The 19710-nt window shown below is 50.4% G+C and overlaps 1 protein-coding gene across 2 annotated transcripts; it reads right to left on the reverse strand.

The window, feature by feature from the left end:
* Positions 1–274: 274 nt before the first annotated feature.
* On the reverse strand, positions 275–19446 carry MEAK7 (MTOR associated protein MEAK7). Of its 2 annotated transcripts, none has more exons than XM_078868771.1 (10): positions 19207–19446; positions 18081–18262; positions 16350–16449; positions 15668–15810; positions 10766–10910; positions 8289–8769; positions 7664–7779; positions 4914–5032; positions 4054–4239; positions 275–3372 (listed from the first exon to the last, which is right to left on the reverse strand). In XM_078868771.1, the coding sequence occupies exons 2-10, from the start codon at positions 18258–18260 to the stop codon at positions 3256–3258; spliced, it is 1587 nt and encodes a 528-aa protein (XP_078724897.1). In that variant the 5' UTR covers positions 18261–18262; positions 19207–19446; the 3' UTR covers positions 275–3255. The 2 variants fall into 2 exon arrangements, with proteins under 2 accessions (XP_078724897.1, XP_078724896.1); XM_078868770.1 differs by lacking the exon at positions 19207–19446 and adding an exon at positions 18880–19171.
* Positions 19447–19710: the final 264 nt, after the last annotated feature.

Raw genomic sequence — 19710 nt, forward strand, 5'->3', positions numbered from 1 at the left:
GCAAAGTGCACAACCAACAGCTGGTTTAACATGTAGGAGGCTGTCGCGACCAATATCATCCATAAAATAGTTTTTTTGGGTTAGATCGCGTAAACGTGTCGTTAAAACCCGCCACCACCCGACACAGCCAACGAGTAAGGGTTGTCACATAAACAGAACGTGGCCAATTCGTCATTAGTACAACACACCGGTGCGTTGGAGAGTCAAGCCACATTTACAATCTGAGTACGACGTTTCGTCAGTAATTACAACTAACTTCATCAGGCGACAGCCAGATTTGTGGAGAAGTCCACCTGTTTCGTTCTTGAAATAGAGGCGTAGATGTGATGACCACGCTTCTGCGCTCTTGCACAATGATGGGGAAGGGGATTACTGAGTCAACGTACATGATGCATGTGCATTATGCGAGCCCTTTGTACTTGTACATCCTGTCCATTGTGCGTATTAAAATAGCCGTACCAACGGTAATCCCTATTGAAGTATGGTGCCCTTCATAGGCATGCATTTAAACAATGTATTATTTAACAATTCGTTTCCACGCAGCACTAGGGCGGTAGCTATCCGAACGGTTAAAATTATTTAAATTTCTTTCAATTTCGATAGATTCTCTAATCAGTCTTGGACAGTAGTAGCTAGTTTTGCACAGAACATCAACATTATGAAAATCAATTGAGTGTCCTTGTTGGCACGCGTGTTCTGCTACTGCTGACAGTTGCATTTGGGAGAAATTAATATTTCTCTGATGTTCTTTCAGCCTCGTGCTGATTATTCGTCCTGTTTGCCCAACATAACATGTACCACACGTGCAGTTAATCCTGTACACACCTTCTGTTGATAGCTTCGGTAATGCATCTTTTGTACCAGATATTAATTTCTGTATTTTATGTTCCGTGCCCAATCTGACTCGGATGTTTTGTTTTTCCAAACATCTGGCTAGTTTATCAGTTACTCCTGCAATGTACGGTATTTTGATCGTTTACATTACTTGGGCAGTTTCAATGCTCGTGTTATTTGATTTGGTTTTGGCATTCAATGCCCTGTTGATTTGTGCATCATTGTAACCGTTTATTTGCAGCGCTTCTTGAACATGTTGAATTTCACTTCTCAGACTGTCACCATCTGACACTTTCTTAGCTCGATGAATGAGCGTCTTGATAAGAGCAGATTTCTGTGCGGGGTGATGGTGTGACTCTGCATTCAGATAGTATGCGTTTTCTTTCAGTAAACGCTGTGTTATTTTACCATTTTGACCCCGTCCGAGCAGAGAGGGATTACCGAACAGATAGGGATCACCGTTGGTACGGCTATTTTAATACACACAATGGACAGGATGTACAAGTACAAAGGGATCGCATAATGCACATGCATAATGTACGTTGACTCAGTAATCCCTTTCCCCACTTTGCACAAGCGTGCAGAAGTGTGGTCACCACATCTACGCCTCTATACAAGGAACGAAACAGGTGGACGTCTCGACAAATCTGGCTGTCGCCTGATGAAGCTGGTTGTAATTACTGGCGAAACGTCGTCCTCAGATTGTAAATGTTGTGGCTTGGCTCTCCATCACACCGGTGAGCTGTACAAGTGACGAATTGTCATGTTTTGTTTACGGACAACCCTTACGAGTTGCCTGTGTCGGGTGGTGGCGGGTTTAACGACACATTTATATATTTACGAGATCTATGAACAAACAGCTGGTCAGCGAGCCCACCACCACCACCATGCTGCTCGGTTACTTTAACACACAGCTCATCAGCGAGTACACCACCACCACCACGCTGCCGGCTTCCTCTACACACTGCTCATCAGCCAGCCCAACACCACAACACAGCCCGGCTTCCACCTTCCTTAACACACACCTGATCATCCAGTCCACCACCACCACACTGCCTGACTTCCTCTACCCAGAGCTCATCAGCAAGCCCACGACCACGATCACCACACCGCCCGGCTTCCACCTTCCACAGGAACAATGGGCAGCGCTTAACCGGATCCGCACAAACCACGGCAGATGCAGACACCCAATGCACAAGTGGTGAATAAAAGAGTCTCTCTCTCTCTCTCTTCCTGTGCACGGCTGTGGCTACGGACACCAAACCATGGACCATGCAACTTCGCACTGCCCCAAATGTAAACTTGAAGGCTGTGGGTGGTGAGTGGGTGGTGGTGAGTGGGTGGTGAGTGGGTGGTGATTGGGTGGTGGTGAGTGGGTGGTGATTGGGTAGTGGGTGGTGAGTGGGTGGTGAGTGGCTGGGTACGTGCATTTGAAAGTCACCAACTCTCAGACAAAGGAATTGAAAGGCTAAATCACTTAGAACCGAATCTCCGATAATTGCTCATTGGCCGTACGAAAATGAAATAATCATCAAAGAAGTTAATGAGATAACGTGGTTGTTCGAAAGTTTCCCCATGATTTCTCTCAGCCCGGCATATTCACGGTGGCGAGATGTTAACTACCTCGCCTGGTATGCAGAAGGTCGTGGATTCGATACCGACCCTGACGCCTGTATATTTGGAGTTTGCATGTCTCTCTCGCCCCGTGATTGCGTGGATTTTTATCCGGGTCCTCCGGTTTCCCCAATGCACATTTAGAATGAACATCACACGTTTAGAGTATTTGGCTGCTGCTATAAATGTCCACGTGACAAGCAGCCACTTCGTTGGACTATCATTTGTGGTGGCCAGGTCCCTGCTCGTCATGCGATGTTGTTCCTGTCCTGCTGGTCACACAGGGTTACACTCGGGGCTTAATCGGGAGCTGGGTCTGTCCGGGTCCGTGACCCAGAAAACGATCTGCGCCCGGGCACACCACGACCAGGTTACTTCCCGCTACAGCTGCGGTTATCAGTCCACGTGCCTAAACCGGTTGACCAGCCACTCGAAAGAAACCAAAATATTTTCAGTGAGAAATTAAGCCCCGTCGTGTGAGACTGCTGGTCAGGTGACTTAATTAACTTTTCCCCCCAATATGCACTTTCGTGTCATTTGGTGATGAATCCACTATGGATCTCTAGCACGGCTGCGCATTACCCTACGTGTTAAAGAACTGCCCAGGGAAGTAGATACTGCAGAGCTACCCACTTGAGATGGAAGCTGCTGGTCACATGGCCCATGCTACTCTGGTCGCGTGACTGTGCTGCTCCGATCACACGACTATTATTCTTGGTCACATGACTGTGCTGCTCCAATCACATGACCCCCGCTGCGCTGATCACGTGACCGCGCCGCCGGTCACGCGGTCGAGTTGCGGGGCGGTCAGGACTCGTCCGCCTTGGGCTCGCGGAGGCCGTCACTGTGCTTCACCTTGCCGGCCATCTCCAGCATGGCCTGCACCTCCGGGTCAGCGTCCAGCACGCTGCGGGCCTTGCCTCCCTGTGGGTGGTGCACGTGGCACTCCCGTCATCATCAGCAGCAGCAGCAGCGGCAATGGCAGCAGCAGCAGTGGCAGCAGTCGCGTCATCAAAATAAACATTATGGTGATGATCATCATTATCAGCAGCAGCAATAGCATCATCATAGTCATCAGCAGGAGCGACAATGTCATCAACTTTCAACAGCAGCATTACCATCTGCAGCAGTGTCACCACAATTAACCCTTTCCTGTTCTGGTGACGTGTGAGTACATCATCAAAACGAAATCAGAAGAAAAACTGAAATAAAATAACTTTATCGCGACCGATCCTCCCACGAGGCCATGCGGGAGTGCGTGTGGCACAGTTTGGCACCAGCTACCGTAGAGTGCAGCGGTCGTGTTGCTACGGTTCTCTGCAGTGAGTACAATGTCTTTAAAAACAACGGCGCTATGGCTCTCTAAATAAAATTAACGCTGAGCCACTTGGGCGTTCCGAGATTTAGAGGTGAACGGGACACCCTGCAATTTGTAGACGTCTCGGAATGGGAAAGGGTTAACATCAACGGGAGCAGTACCATCATCACCATCATCATCATCGCCACAAGCAGCAGGGGGCATTTAATATTCCCACAGATGGGACCTGAACAGCGACAGAGGAGGTCCTTGGGGTGGGGGGGTGGGGGGGTGGGTGGGGGACTCACGCTCCCTTGGGCGCGTTCGGGGGGAGCGCCGAGCCCCCACACCTCGACGGCGGAGAGCGAGAACTCCTCACGGGCCGACAGCTGGGGGCTGCCGTAGGTGGTGCAGCGCGGCTTGGCGCGGCTGTGCCCACGCCCATAGTCGCTGTCCAGCCACAGCCCAAAGTAGTCGTGCTGCCCGCCCATGCCCTGCACGGACACAACATCATCAACATCAATAACGTCAACAACATCAACAACATCAAAAACATCAACAACATCAACATCAAAAACATCAACATCATCAACATCAATAACGTCAACATCAACAACATCAAAAACATCAACGACATCAACAACGATCCTAATTCTCCATAAGCAACGGTGATGTTCACTGAGGCGACGGTGTCAGGCGAGGTTACTCAATTAGGATCACACATCTGTCCTTAAAGACCTTTTTTACTTTCTTAATTAGTATATTCCACTGGACATCTGTGAAATAGAGCTTTATAGCTCATCGGACTCCTCCAATATAAATAAATATTCTGATTCCGAGTCAGATTTTTTTTTACCCATGGGAGTTTTTGTCGTAGCATCGACAAATTGTCGAGGAATCGGCGGCGGCCTGAGTTCAGCGTTGTTTCGATGGTGGGGAACGGATGTGACTGGGACTGTTAGTAAAAACTCACTCATTGGCCGACAACACCTTCATATGCAGAGGACCGCAGAGCTTGGGGGCGGGTGGAGGAATTTGGACACCGCTCCTCTCTCTCTCCTCTCTCTGAGAGCGAGCGAACGCTGCGCGGTGGTGGTACGCTCAGAGGTGACGTCACTACGATTACCACTCAGGTTGCGCACGGGCGACGGGGCAGATGTGAACTCACGAGTCCATTGGGCATGGTCTGCTGGCCGTGGTTGAGGTACATGTAGTGGTCGTTGTAGCCTGTGCAGGAGTACACGCCGACGGACGGCCGCAGGCTGAACAGAAAGCAGTGGCTGCTTCCTGGGACAACGCAAACGGAGGACGGCGAAGGAGGGGGTTGGCTGGGGATCGTGGCTCAGTGTCGCAAGACAAGCAAAAAAAAACGCCTGTCGCGGCGATTGTTGAGAGCTGGGTTAGTTCGCCGTGCACGTTCGGCGAATGTTCTATCACTGTGGCTTGTCGCTATACGACCGTGGTCATCCAGAACGAACCGTACAACATATAACGACCCAATAATGCCCGATCCATAAAATACGAAGGAGACATCGCAGCGGTACACTCCGCTGCTCCCGACGCGGTCATCTGCTGCCTTGACCACCTGAATGTGAAATTGAAGTTGTTGCGCTGCATCTACATCAGCCATATGAAAGAGAGTTGTATGTATGTATGTTCAATATCTTTCGTACTGTATGGAGTCAACCGTGCTAACAGGAGGTGCGGTCGTCGGAGCAAAAGCTCTGACGACCTTCAATTTTAAAACGTTACTGATGCCGTCCGAATAAAGACGAATTATACGGTGCACCTTTGGATTTATATGGGGGGGGGGGGGGCAAACGCTGCGGCATAACCCAAGGGAGAGGAACCCATGTACAGCAGTCCCTCGGTTAACGTTTTTAATTCGTTCCATGAAAACTACTGCTCACCGAAATAACCGTTAATCGAATTCACTTGTACGTTGAAAAATAAGTAAAAATCACCGAGTCTGCAAGAGAGCTGTTTCCACTGCCAAAATATAAAAAAACGTAATAATGTAAACAAAGCCAGTCGAGGTCTAAAAGTTCATAAATGGGCGTCGCTGATTGGCTGAGGGCATGGCTCAGCCCCACTTACGAGCCCTCGGATTGGCCAAAATTGGCGCCCCGTGTGCATAACGTAAACGTAACGTAAATTAACATTTTTAAATCGGTCGAAACCATGGGGGGGTCCTATGTGGCGAAACTTTAACAGCAAAAACCGTTAACCGATGTCACTGTTAACAGAGTACTAGAGAGAAGGGTGCGCTGAGGCAGGACACGTCGCAGCTAGAAGGAGGACGTCCGGAGGTCGAGGCCGGAGGAGGACGGAATGGCAGCGAAAGGAATCACGACCGCCGTGGAGACGGAGCGGTGAAATACGCTCGCGTGCAGAAGAGGGACGGATCGGTTTGCATCGCAAAAACCACGAGAGACAGTGGACAGCCGGGGGGGGGGGGGCGGGGGGGGGGGTAGGGAAGCTTTAGTCCAGCAGAGCGGTGAAGTATGGCTAAACAACAAGGTCGACACAGCATGGGGAGGGAAACATGCCGTGTCGGCGGACTGACAAAGGGCTGTGTCACTGCCATTTAGATATCGGTATAAAAGCGTGTGGCCCAGTCAGGCTTGGGAAGAAACGACCTGGTGACTTGGTGCTGGCTTTGAAAAGCCTGCTTTGTTTACTTTTGTTTGCCTTTGTCCGGAGAGGAAGAAGGAATTTGGGTTCCGGGGAGTGTTGACTTCCAACACCAAGCCTAGACAATGCCCCATTGTGTGACAGGCAGCGCACGGCTGGACTTAGTCGGCGGGGATATGGAAGTGAAAACATATACATTTTACTGAGCTATTCGTGCCGATAAGCACGGTTGGCTATGTATGATGCGGAAGAAGTGCAACATACATCCATACAATTGTTGGAAATATAAAAGAATAAACAAGACACAGGAGTTGGGGGCGGTGATGCGATAGTTATCGCGGCGTGTTATAAAATCTGCCGACCCGAGTTCAATTCCCGGTCACTGCTTGCATCAGAGGCCAAGGGACATCTGTACTGGTTCTGCTGGGTGCTCCCTTCACCATCCCCCACTGACCAGAGTGGTGACGCACAGCTGATAGTCTATTCACCATTTCCCATTCTGGCGACGAACGGAATCGGATGGGGAAAAAAACTTTAGGTCGGAAGACATACCGAGGCTCCCACAAGGCCATGCGGGAGGGCGTGGCACAGTTTGGCGCCAGCTATCATAGAGGGTAGTTACAGTTGTCTGTGGGGAGTACAATGTATTTAAAAACAGCGGAGCTATGCCTCTAAGCAAAATTCACGCAAACCGCTTGCATGTTCCGAGATTCATCGGTGAACGGGACAGGCACCCTGCAACTTGCAGACGTCCCGGAATGGGATAGGGCGAATAGTTTCCAGATTTCGCCATACAATCATTGCTGTCCTCATGTAAACTCACCCAATTATTAAAATCGCTAAAGTTTAAGCGTGAATGCAATTGTACAAATAATTGCTTCGATTAAGTTTGCTTGTATTTTCATTTCTGTAATTGTGGAATGCTCTGACGTTGATTGCCGGCCGAACCACCCTTGACAAAGTGCTTCTGACAAAGAGTTGTGAATGTAACGTCATTCATCATCCATCGGTCATTTTCCTGAAGTATATAATTCCCAGTTCGGTTATCATTCGCTACTGATGTTAGCCAGTGGCCAGCAATCGAACTCGGGGGTCATCGGGTCAAACGCCGCAGCGCCGTCACTGCTGCGCTGCTACTCCACGACCAATGAACAATTAAAGCGACGTTGTAAACAAAAATCATTAGCAGTAAAAAAACACGGCCTCCCCTGATTGTAAAATTAATGGGCCCATGAGGGGGGGGGGGGGAACCGTAGCTGCTGATGACTGCGAGTGGAGACGAACCCTGGAACTGGGGCTTGACCTCCCAGCTGGCCGAGGCGAAGCCCCCGAAGAGATGACCGTCCACATCCTCCACGAGCAGCAGGGTTGGGCCCTGGCCTACGGTGAGGCCACACAGCCTGCGCCACCGCATCATGCACGTGACACCACACTGTCACGCATCGCGACACAACACCGTCACACAAAGGGCTCATTTCGGTTAAAAACCGATTTGACCTCCATGTCATTGTCTTCCATGTCGATGTTTCTTTTACGTGGCACAGCATTGCGTTACACACCACAACCACCAAAGGCAAAGCTCCCCCGTGTTGCCTTAACAGATTGTTGGGGCAAGTGCTATTAGCGAGCACCTATGAAGGCCAGAACGACGCACGAGAAAATGGGTGGCCAGCACCACGCACGCCTGGCCGCCTTTGTCTCCCCAGTGGCAATCTTTACACACCGCACCAGGTACTCATTTGAGGCTGCGTCGAATTAGGCGAGGCTGAGGACTGATGCAGATTATCGTCATTGACATTGGCCGTAAGCAGGAATTGCACTCGGGGTCGCCGGATTCATAGCCCGGTGCGCTGACCACTATACGACCGCTTCCAACCACCAGCAGCACTACCGGCGCCACCATGCCTGCCTTGAAAAGCTCTCCCCCTGAAGGCGGCTGGAGAACAGCAGCCTCCAGCGGTCGCGCAGCTCGCCCGGCAGGTGGACGCCGAGATGGAGCATCGACGGCACATCCAGCAGCAGCCGCGGGCCCCGGCCGCCACCACCGCCGCTGCCAACCCCCAGCTGGGACCAGGCGACGCCCTCGCACGCCGGCGGCACCAGGAGCGGCGGCAGTGCGCGGCGCGGGTCCTCGTCGGGAGCGGGCGCCTCCGCGGAGGGCCCGGCGCCACCGCCGCCGCCGTCGAAATCGTTGCTCGAGGGGGATGAGGAGGAGGATGGGGCTGGCTCAGTGGGGAGGAGGAGGAGGTTGTGACCGTGACCCAGGTCGAGGCGCAGGGAGGAGGTGACGAGGAGGGAGAGGAGCGCCGGGACGAGCGGTGTGCGGTGCAGCCAGTCCGACACGTCGTCGCGAATCGCCGCTCCGCTCGCTGTATCGGTCGTGGCGCCATCTGTACGCGGAAGCGGCGCCCAGCGTCATCCCGTGAATTTAAAATGTATTTTATGATTTTATATTGCGCGACAGAACCAACAAAGGGCTTCAGAACGCCGTACAGAAGAACATTTTTTTAGTTCACATATTATTGTAAATAAGTAGATTTGTAGTTTTTTTTAAATGCGAGAATCTTCAACAATAAGGCGCAGTTCTTCATGCAGAGCGTTCCAAATCCGAGGGCCAAGGGCTGAAAAAGGTTAAGCTCTGAAACGTTATTGCCGAAAGCGTGGTTGACAGAGGAGCATGGTGTGTAAGGATTTCAAATATCCACACACTTATCGATTTGATTGTCGTGATTCGGGGGATGATTCAAAGTGAGGATTGAGAAACAAAACTATTCTTTCCATATGTATGTTTGTTGAATTTATTTCGCACAGTACGTAGCCAACCGTGCTCATCGGAGGTGTGGGAGGTCAAAACTAAACACCAAAAGATGTTTTGAAGAAATTAGTTTTCAAACTAGATTTAAAAGTGCATAGCTCCAATAGCTTCCTAATGTCGGAAGGAAGCGTGTTCCAGACGGCCACAGAAGCGCACCTGAAAGAGCGCGATGTAGTGACTGTCTTTGTTTGATGGCCAGCCAAAAGCTGCTGTGAGGATGACCAGAGTTTGTGTGATTGTTTATACTGGTAGGAACCTCCTGGTTACACCAGCCCACAGGGGATTATTGTGTCCATCGTGCAGGGAGGGGCTGGGTGGGAAGGGAGGGGCTGAGTGGGGAGGGGAGGGTGGGGAGGGGGCTGGGTGGGGAGAGTGGGGCTGGGTGGGGAGGGAAGGGTGGGGAGGGGCTGGGTGGGGAGGGTGGGGCTGGGTGGGGAGGGGCTGGTCACCCCGTGGTGCCCTTATAAAACTCAACGTTTAACCTACTCACGCCGGCTTGTGCCCGCCCTCACAGTCGGGCATATTTGCAGAATACACCACGCCGCCGTTGACCCTGGCCATTGACCGAGCAACCCAACGTTCCTACCAGCTCCCTCCGCAGGAATGTGCTGCTCCTTGATGAGATCAGCGAGGTATTGTGGTTCAGTTGTGGCAAGCACTTCGTGTGTAATAAGTGCGACCTTACAATGTAGTCGTTCGGCAACAGGAAGCCAATGCAGCTCAACAAGCACCGGACAGACATGGTTGGATCTTGGAGTACCCGTCATGACACGCGCCAAAGAATGTTGAACACGCTGCAGTTTGTTAATGTTTTTACCAGACGTCCTGTAGAGTAGTGAGTTGCAATAATCGAGCCTTGTTGATACTATGTTACATGCCACCGTGTGGGCTATGTCACAACTCAATAGTAGACTAATGTGTCGCAGAGCCCCTGATATGAAAAGTGCTCGACCTGACGAAATTTTGCAGACGGTGATCAAACGAAATATGCTGGTCGAGTATGGTGCCGAGGCTCTTGATACGAGTAGAAAACTAAATACTGGAATCTGCGACCGCCCCACCTAATCCTCCTACATAGAGGGAATGTAACCGCTACATGCCCAAAAATAATGAGTTCAGGGCACACTGCATTATGGGAAAAACTAAAATCTATATTACCCTCTCACCACAGGCCATCTCTGGGTCCTCCGCTAACCTCCTACTTGAAGCTAAGCCCTCATTAATGATTCCTGAGACTTGATAAGATTTTGCTGGACATATATACGCAGTCTGTTCTCCTGCAACGCGGGTTTTCATGACATGAATTGGACGTAACGCGATTCGAATTGGATACAACGTGATTTAGTGAAGAGAACTACTTCGCGCAAGGAGGAATAAGGGGTTGTACGGCTGCCTCAGCATAGCACGACACAAGGTGGGATGCTGCTGGATGCTTCTAGATGCTATCCACGGGCCTCAGTTTTTGTTCTTCAGGAACGCAACTCCTGCGTTATAGGAGAATAGACTGATTGTAGAGCTCTCATTACTACAGGCAAATTGGGGCTGTCCCACGCCGAGAGCTGCCCTCTCACCGGACCGGCGAATCTCGGCGAGGAGGGCAGTCGCAACGAGGGCTGCCCCTTCCCGCGTGTCGGCCATCTTGTCCAGCCGCCATCCACGCAGGAGCTTGCCGTGGTGCAGCGCCTGCACCGCAACCTCAAGCAGCTCCTGCACAAGCTGGACACAAGCGCACACAAGCATGGACGCACACGCACACGCATGAACATGCGCACACATGCATATAAAAAAAACAAAGACAAAAATCCCCTGTATAGCCTTTAACAAACTGTAGGGGCAAGTGCTGTTAGCGAGCATTTATGAAGGCCGGAATTGTACACGAGGGTATGGGTGGCCAGCAACCTGCCAGACCGCCTTTGTCTCCCTAGTGGCGATGTTTACACATTGCACCAGGTACTCATTTGAGGCTTAGTCAATCTAGGGGAGGCCCAGGACCAGATCAGATAATCATTACTAGTGTTGGCCGTGAGCTGGAATCGAACTCGGGTCGCCGGGTTCGAAGCGCAGCGTGCTAACCGCATCGCCTGGAAGGCATGTACGCACACGAAGCACGCGTATTCCAGATCTGATTCGTGTGTAAATCCGTGTGCAGGCCGATGTGTGTGTGTACGTGCAAGCGCGTGTATGCCCTTCACACTGTGTACCCCGATCACCACTCGCTTACACACACGCCGACCCCACAGGGCTACACAAAGACAAAGATTATCCGTATAGCCTTTTATCAGACTATTGGGGCAAGTGCTATTAGCGTGCACCTATGAAGGAGAGCACGGTGCACGAAGGGGTGGGTGGCCAGCACAATGGCCGCCTTTCTCTCGCCAGTGATGTTTACACATTGCACCAGGTATTCATTTAAGGCTGAGTCAATCTAGGGGAGGCCTAGGACGAGTTCAAATATTTGTGACTGTTATTGGTCGTGAGCGGGGAAACAAACTAGGGTTAGCGGGTTTGTAGCATAGAATGCTATCTGCTACACTACTGCTCCCCCCAGGCTACACACACACACGCACACGAGTGCACACGCCACACATGCAGGGACGGTCACAATTGATGTGGCATGCTCACCACTCATTTATCTCTCGACGTGCTGTGTCAGGCGAGCCTGCGTTCGATACCGACTGCCCCGACTCAAGGGCAGCGGCCGCTATCGTTAACTTTGGCTTCAGTTCAAACAGCGGTGCATCACTGAAGGGCATGTGGGATTCGACGGGAGCTGGTGCCCCCAACAGACGCCTAAGAGCGTGATGTACACGTACACCCCCCTTCCTCAATCCGCTGCTGAATGAGGGCCTCCCCATGCCGTGCAGGTCATGGGGAGAGGGGTTACTTGACCATTCCTTCGGCATGCTGGTCGGTGTCGGGAGTGAAAACGGGGAGCATATACGTGAGAGCACAGAAGTACTGTACAACGATGGATGTACTGCTGCACTTCCCTCTGCAACCCACAAACACTCCGTAACAACTTGTTCTATGCATGGTGGCCCATCAGAGCACCCTTGGGCTGTTTAGCTCTCGAGATCTGGTGATCCAGATCTTCTCTGCAGTCCCCAGGTCGTAGAGGCTTCGGTGTCTGGGCAACCATGTAGCCACCAGGCTCTGGAACTCGCTCCCACGAGATGTCAGCATCTTCGAGTTCGTGAACATTTTTAACGCTCGTCTCAAAACGTATCTCTCCACACCTCCGATTAGCACCGTTGGCTACGTACGGTGCGAAAGAAGTTCAACGTGCACACACATATCTATGGGACCTTTTTGCCAGTATCAAAATGATGAAACAGTAAAAATAGGTTTTACCCTGTTCTGGAAATATTAAATTTTTATTTTATTTTTATTACCGAAAGAACCAAGAATAAGTCTACTTTATAGACTGGCAGTACGCTCACTCAGTTTAATAACCATTGCTACAGTCTACATTATAGACTGCCAATACGCTCACCAAGCTTAAAAACCAGGCTACAGTCTACATTATAGACTGCCAATACGCTCACCAAGCTTAAAAACCAGGCTACAGTCTACATTATAGACTGCCAGTACACTCACCGCGGTTAAGAACCAGGCTACAGTCTAAATTATAGACTGCCAGTATGCTCACCGAAGTTAAGAACCGGTTACAGTCTACGTTATAGACTGCCAGTACGCTCACCGAGGTTAATAACCATGCTACAGTCTACATTATAGACTGCCAGTACACTCACCCAGCTTAATAACCATTGCTACAGTCTACATTATAGACTGCCAGTACGCTCACTCCTATTAAGAACCAGGCTACAGTCTACATTAGTGTTTTTTTTATTCCCTTTATTTTTATTTTTCTATCTACGTGGCTTTACCGAAAGAACCAAAGAATATAAATAAAACAGGTGTTAAGATGTACAAACACATCTTCTTATTGCTTCATAATTTTAACACTGGCAAAAAGGTCCCAGAGATGTAACTGCTCAACCCGAGCTGTAAATGCTCTGACACTTGCATTGTCTTTGTGCTCTTCGCCTTTTGGCGTTCTCTGGTCTAGCACTGGTGAGACTAGGCCATAAAGAAAGCTGTCTCTTGGGTAGGCCAATCAGTTTCAAAGACAATGCAGATATTATCAGAGCACGATTGTTTGCACGTTTTGCCACAAGAACCGTGTGTGGTTAATGCCGACTTGACGCCTTGCAAAAGGTTTCTATTTGGTGTTTGAACATCTTAACACCTCCTGTTTTATTGGGTTAAAGCTTATTCTTATCGTTTCACACGGACATATACACTTCTGTGATTTCAGCTTTTAGCTAATTTTGGCAAACAGCATTTGGAAGTCATTTGATTATTTATCTTTTCTTTCTTCATGTTTAGTTTTCACGAGTTAGCCAACCGCACTTTGAGGTGCTTGATGAAAGGAGCGGTATAAATAGAGTCCTTGTTGCTGTTGTTATTATCTGGCAAGATCTGGCACATTGTCAGCGATATGATCAAAAGGCAAGGCAGGCCATTAGTCGCATTGAGATGGGATGCACGGACAGTTGTGAAACGCGTTTAAATCAGGCCACGAGAACACAAATGAGGTGTGAGTGAGTAGTCCATCTCTGCTTAAATCCCCACTCTCTACATCTGCATCTAAATCACTGCATACTTAACATATTAATGGGAGGTCAAGTACACGCAAATGGAGATGCCCCCATTAACAAGGAATGAACGGAGAAGTGCTATTGCTTATGTCTGGAGGCGATTATCCCTGCAAACACAACACCAATTATCCTCCAAGGAAAGCCTCGCTGAGCCTTAACACTCGTCTTAAGGAGGGTTCTGCTTTGGGATGTTTGACCAATTCCGTTCATGAATTATTTAGCGTGTGGCAAGAGGAAACTGGAGAACCGGAAGGAAAATCCACCACAAGCATTGCTTTGATATAATATACGCAAAGACAATGCATATATTATATCAAAGCATGTTTGTTTGCATGTTTTACACAAGTACGTTTGGCTAATGCAGACTGTATGCCTCGCAAAAGGTATCGATTTGGCGTTTGAACATCTTAACACTTCCTGTTTTATCGCCAGAAAGGAGAAACACATATTCTTATTTTTCATCATTTTGGATACTGCCAAAAAGGAATCCCATAGTGGGTCGCAAGTCAAGCCGTGAACGAGCCTTTGGGAGGAAATATGGGTTGGATGACTAGTGGCTAGTCCGGACGAATTCACTTTGATTACTGATGGCAAGTTGGCATCCACGCACGGGGCCGACTTTTACGTAGAATTGTGCAAAAAAAGTGAAGGTTCATTTCTGTTCCAACGACCGCGGAATGTTGGCTCCGCCAGTGAGAAAGTGGTGGAAAGTCCACATTACCATGACAAGTGGCATTTTAATTCCCGTCATCTGAAATGTCTATACAGGTGACGCCTGACTTATGACGGCTCGCCTTACATCCCCCCTGCTTTTACGAACTTTCTTATAGTAATTAAGACCCCTCAGAGTGACGACCAAAAACTCGTATCTACGACTGCTACCGACGCCGAGTCGATTGGCGCTGTGCATGATATGCACAGACTCAGCGCCATCAGGCGACGAGTCTGCGTGAGTTATGTGCACACTCGTTGCCAGGTGGCGCTGCTTTGCGCTTCAACCGTATGTGTATGTAGAGGCGTCTCTTTCTCGACGCTCTTCACGTAAGTTTTCTTAAAATTTTGAAGACATTTCGCCTTTCGCTATGCACGTACAGAAAGGTACTTGAGGATTTTCAAATGTAAGTGTTTGTTTTTACTTAATAAATGTTTGCAAAGGTTATATTAAGTTACGATACATGTTTGTTCGGGTTATTTTAATTTATTTTCGTGGTCAATTTTGGTATTTTTACGGTATGTAATGGGTTTCCAGGAACGGAACCCCAATGTATAACTATTGGGACCTATGGGAAATAAGGATTCGACTTACGACGCCTCGACTTGCGACCATTGTACAGGAACCAATTAGGTCGTTGGTGCGAGGGTCGCCTGTATGTAATTAATGATTCATCACCTCCAAAGCTATTAAAATGTTTTTATTTTAACAGATAAGGCCCATTAAGCTATGTAGCTCTTTTTCAGAAGCGACTTGGCTATAAATGATAGCTGGACGAAGTGGCTTATCAAGTATAAGGACATTTATAGCAGCCAAATACTCTAAAACTTTCTACAACACTCCAAAAGACTGCACAAATGCGTTAAAAAGCCCACTTGCTGTAATGCATTCCCCTGGCCACCTAAAAGCATCAAAGGGTTTTAGAGTTTCACAAATCCTGCTGGGTTCAATTATTTGTGGCCAGATCGCTTCTGAAAAAGAGCTATATAGCTTAGTGGGCCTTACCTGGTAAAATAAAAAAATAACTGTTGCCACCTATGCGTTGGACCACAGGTGTGTGACGATGATGATGATAATGTTGAGCAGTTGGCTGTCCTCACCTGGTGGACCTGCTGACTGGCGACGCCTCCGTTCCTCTCGCCCACCATCCAGCAGAGAGCAGCGGCCTGCTCCTCCGCTCCTCCCCGCAGCACAGATGCCACGAACCTCACGAACCGCTCCTGACACACGCACTCTGATCCCGCTAAAACGCACACGCACACAAAGACTCCCTGTAAAGCCGTAGACTGTCAGCGGAAATGCTGTAAGCGAGCACCTATTAAGACCAGCATGGCAGACAAGGCTGTGAGGGTGGTGTACGTCTTTGTCTCCCCAGCACTGATGTTTACACACCAGGCACTTATTTAAGGCTGAGTCGACCCTCGGGGAAGCCCAGGACTGGTTCATGTATCACTTGCCACCGATAGTAGCCGTGGTTGGAAATAGTCACACACCTGTGGTCCTGCCCCGACTTGAGATCTGTGAAGAAGAGCTTTATAGCTCATCGGATTCCTCCAGCATAAATACAGATTCTGATTCTGAACTCGGGATGCCGGATTCGTAGAGCAGTACAATAACTGATTAGACCAGGATACAGTCTCATTCGCAAGAGCGACCTGGGAAGAAGACAATCCTGAGAAAAACACACAACAGGTGAAGGCAATCTCAGGCACTCGGGCGTGCCCACTTGTGTACTGGGATGCGTGAGCAGGTGGAGAAGGAGCAGGAAGAGGAGGTGTTAACCTGCTGGGGCGGGTTTCTTCAGGGTGGGGTCGTACGCGTGGCTCATTCCCCGGAACAGGCTCAGCAGCAGCACCTCCGGCAGCGCGGGTTGCACGAATTGCTGTCACGGCCGGCACGTAAAACGTTAGGACACAAAAAAACACACGGCTATCATCATTTGCCAGGCAGTGGTGGCTCACGCCAGTAATCCAGCACTGTGAAGGTGAGGGTTGGTGGATCGCACAAATGTTGTTGACCTCCCTTCCCGTGGGTGTCGGTGAGGCGTCGTACCCTGGCTCGCCAGAAGGCGGCAAAAATATGGATTCCACCTGTTCAATATCTATGGCATAGAGTAGTCTTCTAAATTGCAAGGCCCGCGGGCCACTGGCAGTCCCCGGTGGCCTTGAGTGCAGCCCGTAACAATACACAAATGTGAAAACACCCCATTGTGCTGTCAAACACAATGGTATCAAATGTGTGGCGGCCCTCACTGATGATGTTTTATCAGTGAAAGTGGCCCACCTCTGAAAATTCGTGAATAACACTGGGCTAGAGTGTTGCCCCCTTGCATGCGTCGGTTTTTTTTCCGGGTGCTCTTGGTTCCTTCAAAATGTAAATACCCATGAATTGGCCAGTAACACCTTAATATATAGAGGAACGTAAAGCTTGGGCAATTGTTGGTGCCGACTTAATGTGTGGCTGCCTTCTTTCGTGTTTGTGGTTTCTTGTGCCTCTGAGTTGTCCTCTCTCCTCGAGCGAATACTGTGAGACGCGTTGCAAGTTTAAATTATTATTCATTCTACTCCAGCTGTAATAAGTATTGCAACTGTATGCTTTAAAACAGTTGAGTATATTGCTCCTGATTGTACATGTAGAGCCTTGCCAGTCCACAGCAGGCCAAAACGTCTTCACAATGAGTGCATCGTGGTGGTTATTTTGTCCATACTTCACCACACGGGTTGGCGTGGGTGAGTGAAGGTGGGGACCATAGACGTGGCAGCATTTGTGGTACATTACAATGGATTTTACTGCACTGGCCTCTGCTGCTCATCACGTAGCCCTGCAGCCTATGTACGTGTGGAGCCAACCGTGTACAGTATATCGGAGATTGCTATGCATGGTCACCCATCCAAGCTCAAGTCTGCGTAGCTTACGTCATCTGACAACATCAGACTTCTGATCATGCAACAACAGCCTCCAATGAGCAGTCGCACCTCCGACTGCCACGGTTGGCTATGTCCGGTGCGAAAGAAGTTCAACATACATCCACATACAGCAGTCGCAGCCGCCGCTGGCCACCGAATTGACAGCATGCCTGGCTTGTGCCAGGCTAGGTGGACTTTGAGGCGATGATGTGAAGTGTCAGAGGCTCTCGGCTGGCAGGTGCCAACGGGACAGGCCCCGCAGGTGTTATGGCTCATCTCAGATGACTGGCAGATGCAGCAACTGTGCTCCCCATTGATGATGGAAATAATTTAGTTTGATTTGTATATTTTTAAGTGACCTTTCCAATAATTTGCACTACTATCGTGTTTCGTATTGGTTGTTGTTGCAACGTTCTTATCAACAATCCCTACTGAACATCCGTGAAAAAGAGCTTTACAGCTCATAGCATTCCTCCAGTATAAATATTCTCATTCTGATCCACACACACGCGCGCGCAGACAAACACAACGGGCCATCGTGACGCTCATGATGATGATCGTCATGAATAAGCCTGACGCTTGGACCCGCGGCGCTGAATTCTCTCACCCGTAGCGCTGCCACGCGGAATCCCTCGCCGGGTCCCCCCTGTGGCTTGGCCGCCCCAGGTCCCCGCGTCGTGTGGGCGATCGAATCGTACCCGCGGCTCAGAGTCGCTCGCTCCTCGGGTCGGAAGCGGGCGAGCTGCCGCTGCAGAGCGGCACCGTCGCCTCCCATCGCGTTGCCCATTGCTGTGGGCGAGCAGGGGGACGGGCATGGGAAGGGGAGAGGGGTGGGAGACCCGCGGATTAGTCAAGCGGGAAGATGCGCTTGGAGACCCGCGGTGCGCGTGTGGACAGAGCTGCCACCCCCCAACTCCATCTCCACCGTCAATTGCCGATGATTTCGGGCAGGAACCCACGGTGGCCGATGTCCAGGCTACTGCCGCAATGCACTTGATCTAAACTTTGACGGACGGGCATGGCCCTGGATTTATAAAGCAATGCAGTGCCATCATGGGTCAAAGTCGCCGCCGCCAAGGCAATCGGGCGTTAGGCGGCGCTCACGTTCAGTTTAGCCAGAGTCCAGGGTGGAAATTCCACATTCCTATGACACGCAACAGACACTGGTGACTTCTTACAAAGCGGATTACTATTTTATTGGCCACAGAGGCAACGGTGATTGGTGCTGTTCACGATGAGTCGAGCCTGGAACCAAGTTGGAACTCCCTCGTTTAAACTATAACGCCACCCAATAGATAAACAAGAAATTCACGTCCAATCCTGTCTACTACTTTATAACTCCATAAACATAACAAAATAAAATTATAAACAATGTGGACATCGTCAGCAAGACCCCCCCCCCTCACCGATTCTAATCCGGACGCGGCTGCGGGACTCGGTGCACCAAACCCGGCCGAATCGCTAGGAAAGAGGGAGGCACCGCGTAAGGCCTATCGCTACATGGGGGGCTCCCAGGGCCCCCCGCGACCCCCGCGACCCCGCGGCCCTCATTTGTCAAGGCCGGCCCGGGTTCTCCCTGCAGCGCTCGCGGCCAAGCTGGAGAGGCTCGGTAGTCGCCAGGGGATGTTGGGGGAACGAGGAGGAGGAAGACGGCAAAGGGGGCCGATAGGTCGCCGCGCGGTGTGTGAGTGTGGGGAGCGGTGGTGCAGCGGTTAGCGCGCTGTGATACGAACCTGGCCACCCGGGTTCGATTCCTGCTCACGGCCAACACCGGTGACGATTTTTCGGTCCAGGGCCCTCCCCTAGGTCGACTCAGCCTCAAATGAGTAGCTGGTGCGATGTGTAAACATCAGCACTTGAGAGACAAAGGCGGCCGGGCGTGGTGTTGGGCCACCTACCCCCTCCTGTGTGTAGTGCCGGCCTTTATAGGTGTTCGCTAACAGCACTTGCCCCTACCGTCTGTTAAGGCTACACGGGGGATCTTTGTCTTTGGGGTAAACACTGCGTGACGTCACCGCGGCGCCTCACGCCGTGGGATGGAGGGGGGGGCTCTGAGGAGATGGAGCGGAGGTCGCGTTGGGCATGGGGGGGGCAGTGCTTGGATTGTGGATTGTGACATGGGGGGGGGGCACACCTCCACAACTGTTGAAATTACCAAAAAATCTTAATAAAGGTTGGAGTTATTTTTTTTTTGGGGGGGGGGAGGAGTTAGATCGCATAAATGTGTCGTCAAACAA

This window comes from Lampetra fluviatilis, chromosome 26 (assembly GCF_964198595.1).
Source record: "Lampetra fluviatilis chromosome 26, kcLamFluv1.1, whole genome shotgun sequence".
Lineage (NCBI taxonomy): Eukaryota > Metazoa > Chordata > Hyperoartia > Petromyzontiformes > Petromyzontidae > Lampetra > Lampetra fluviatilis.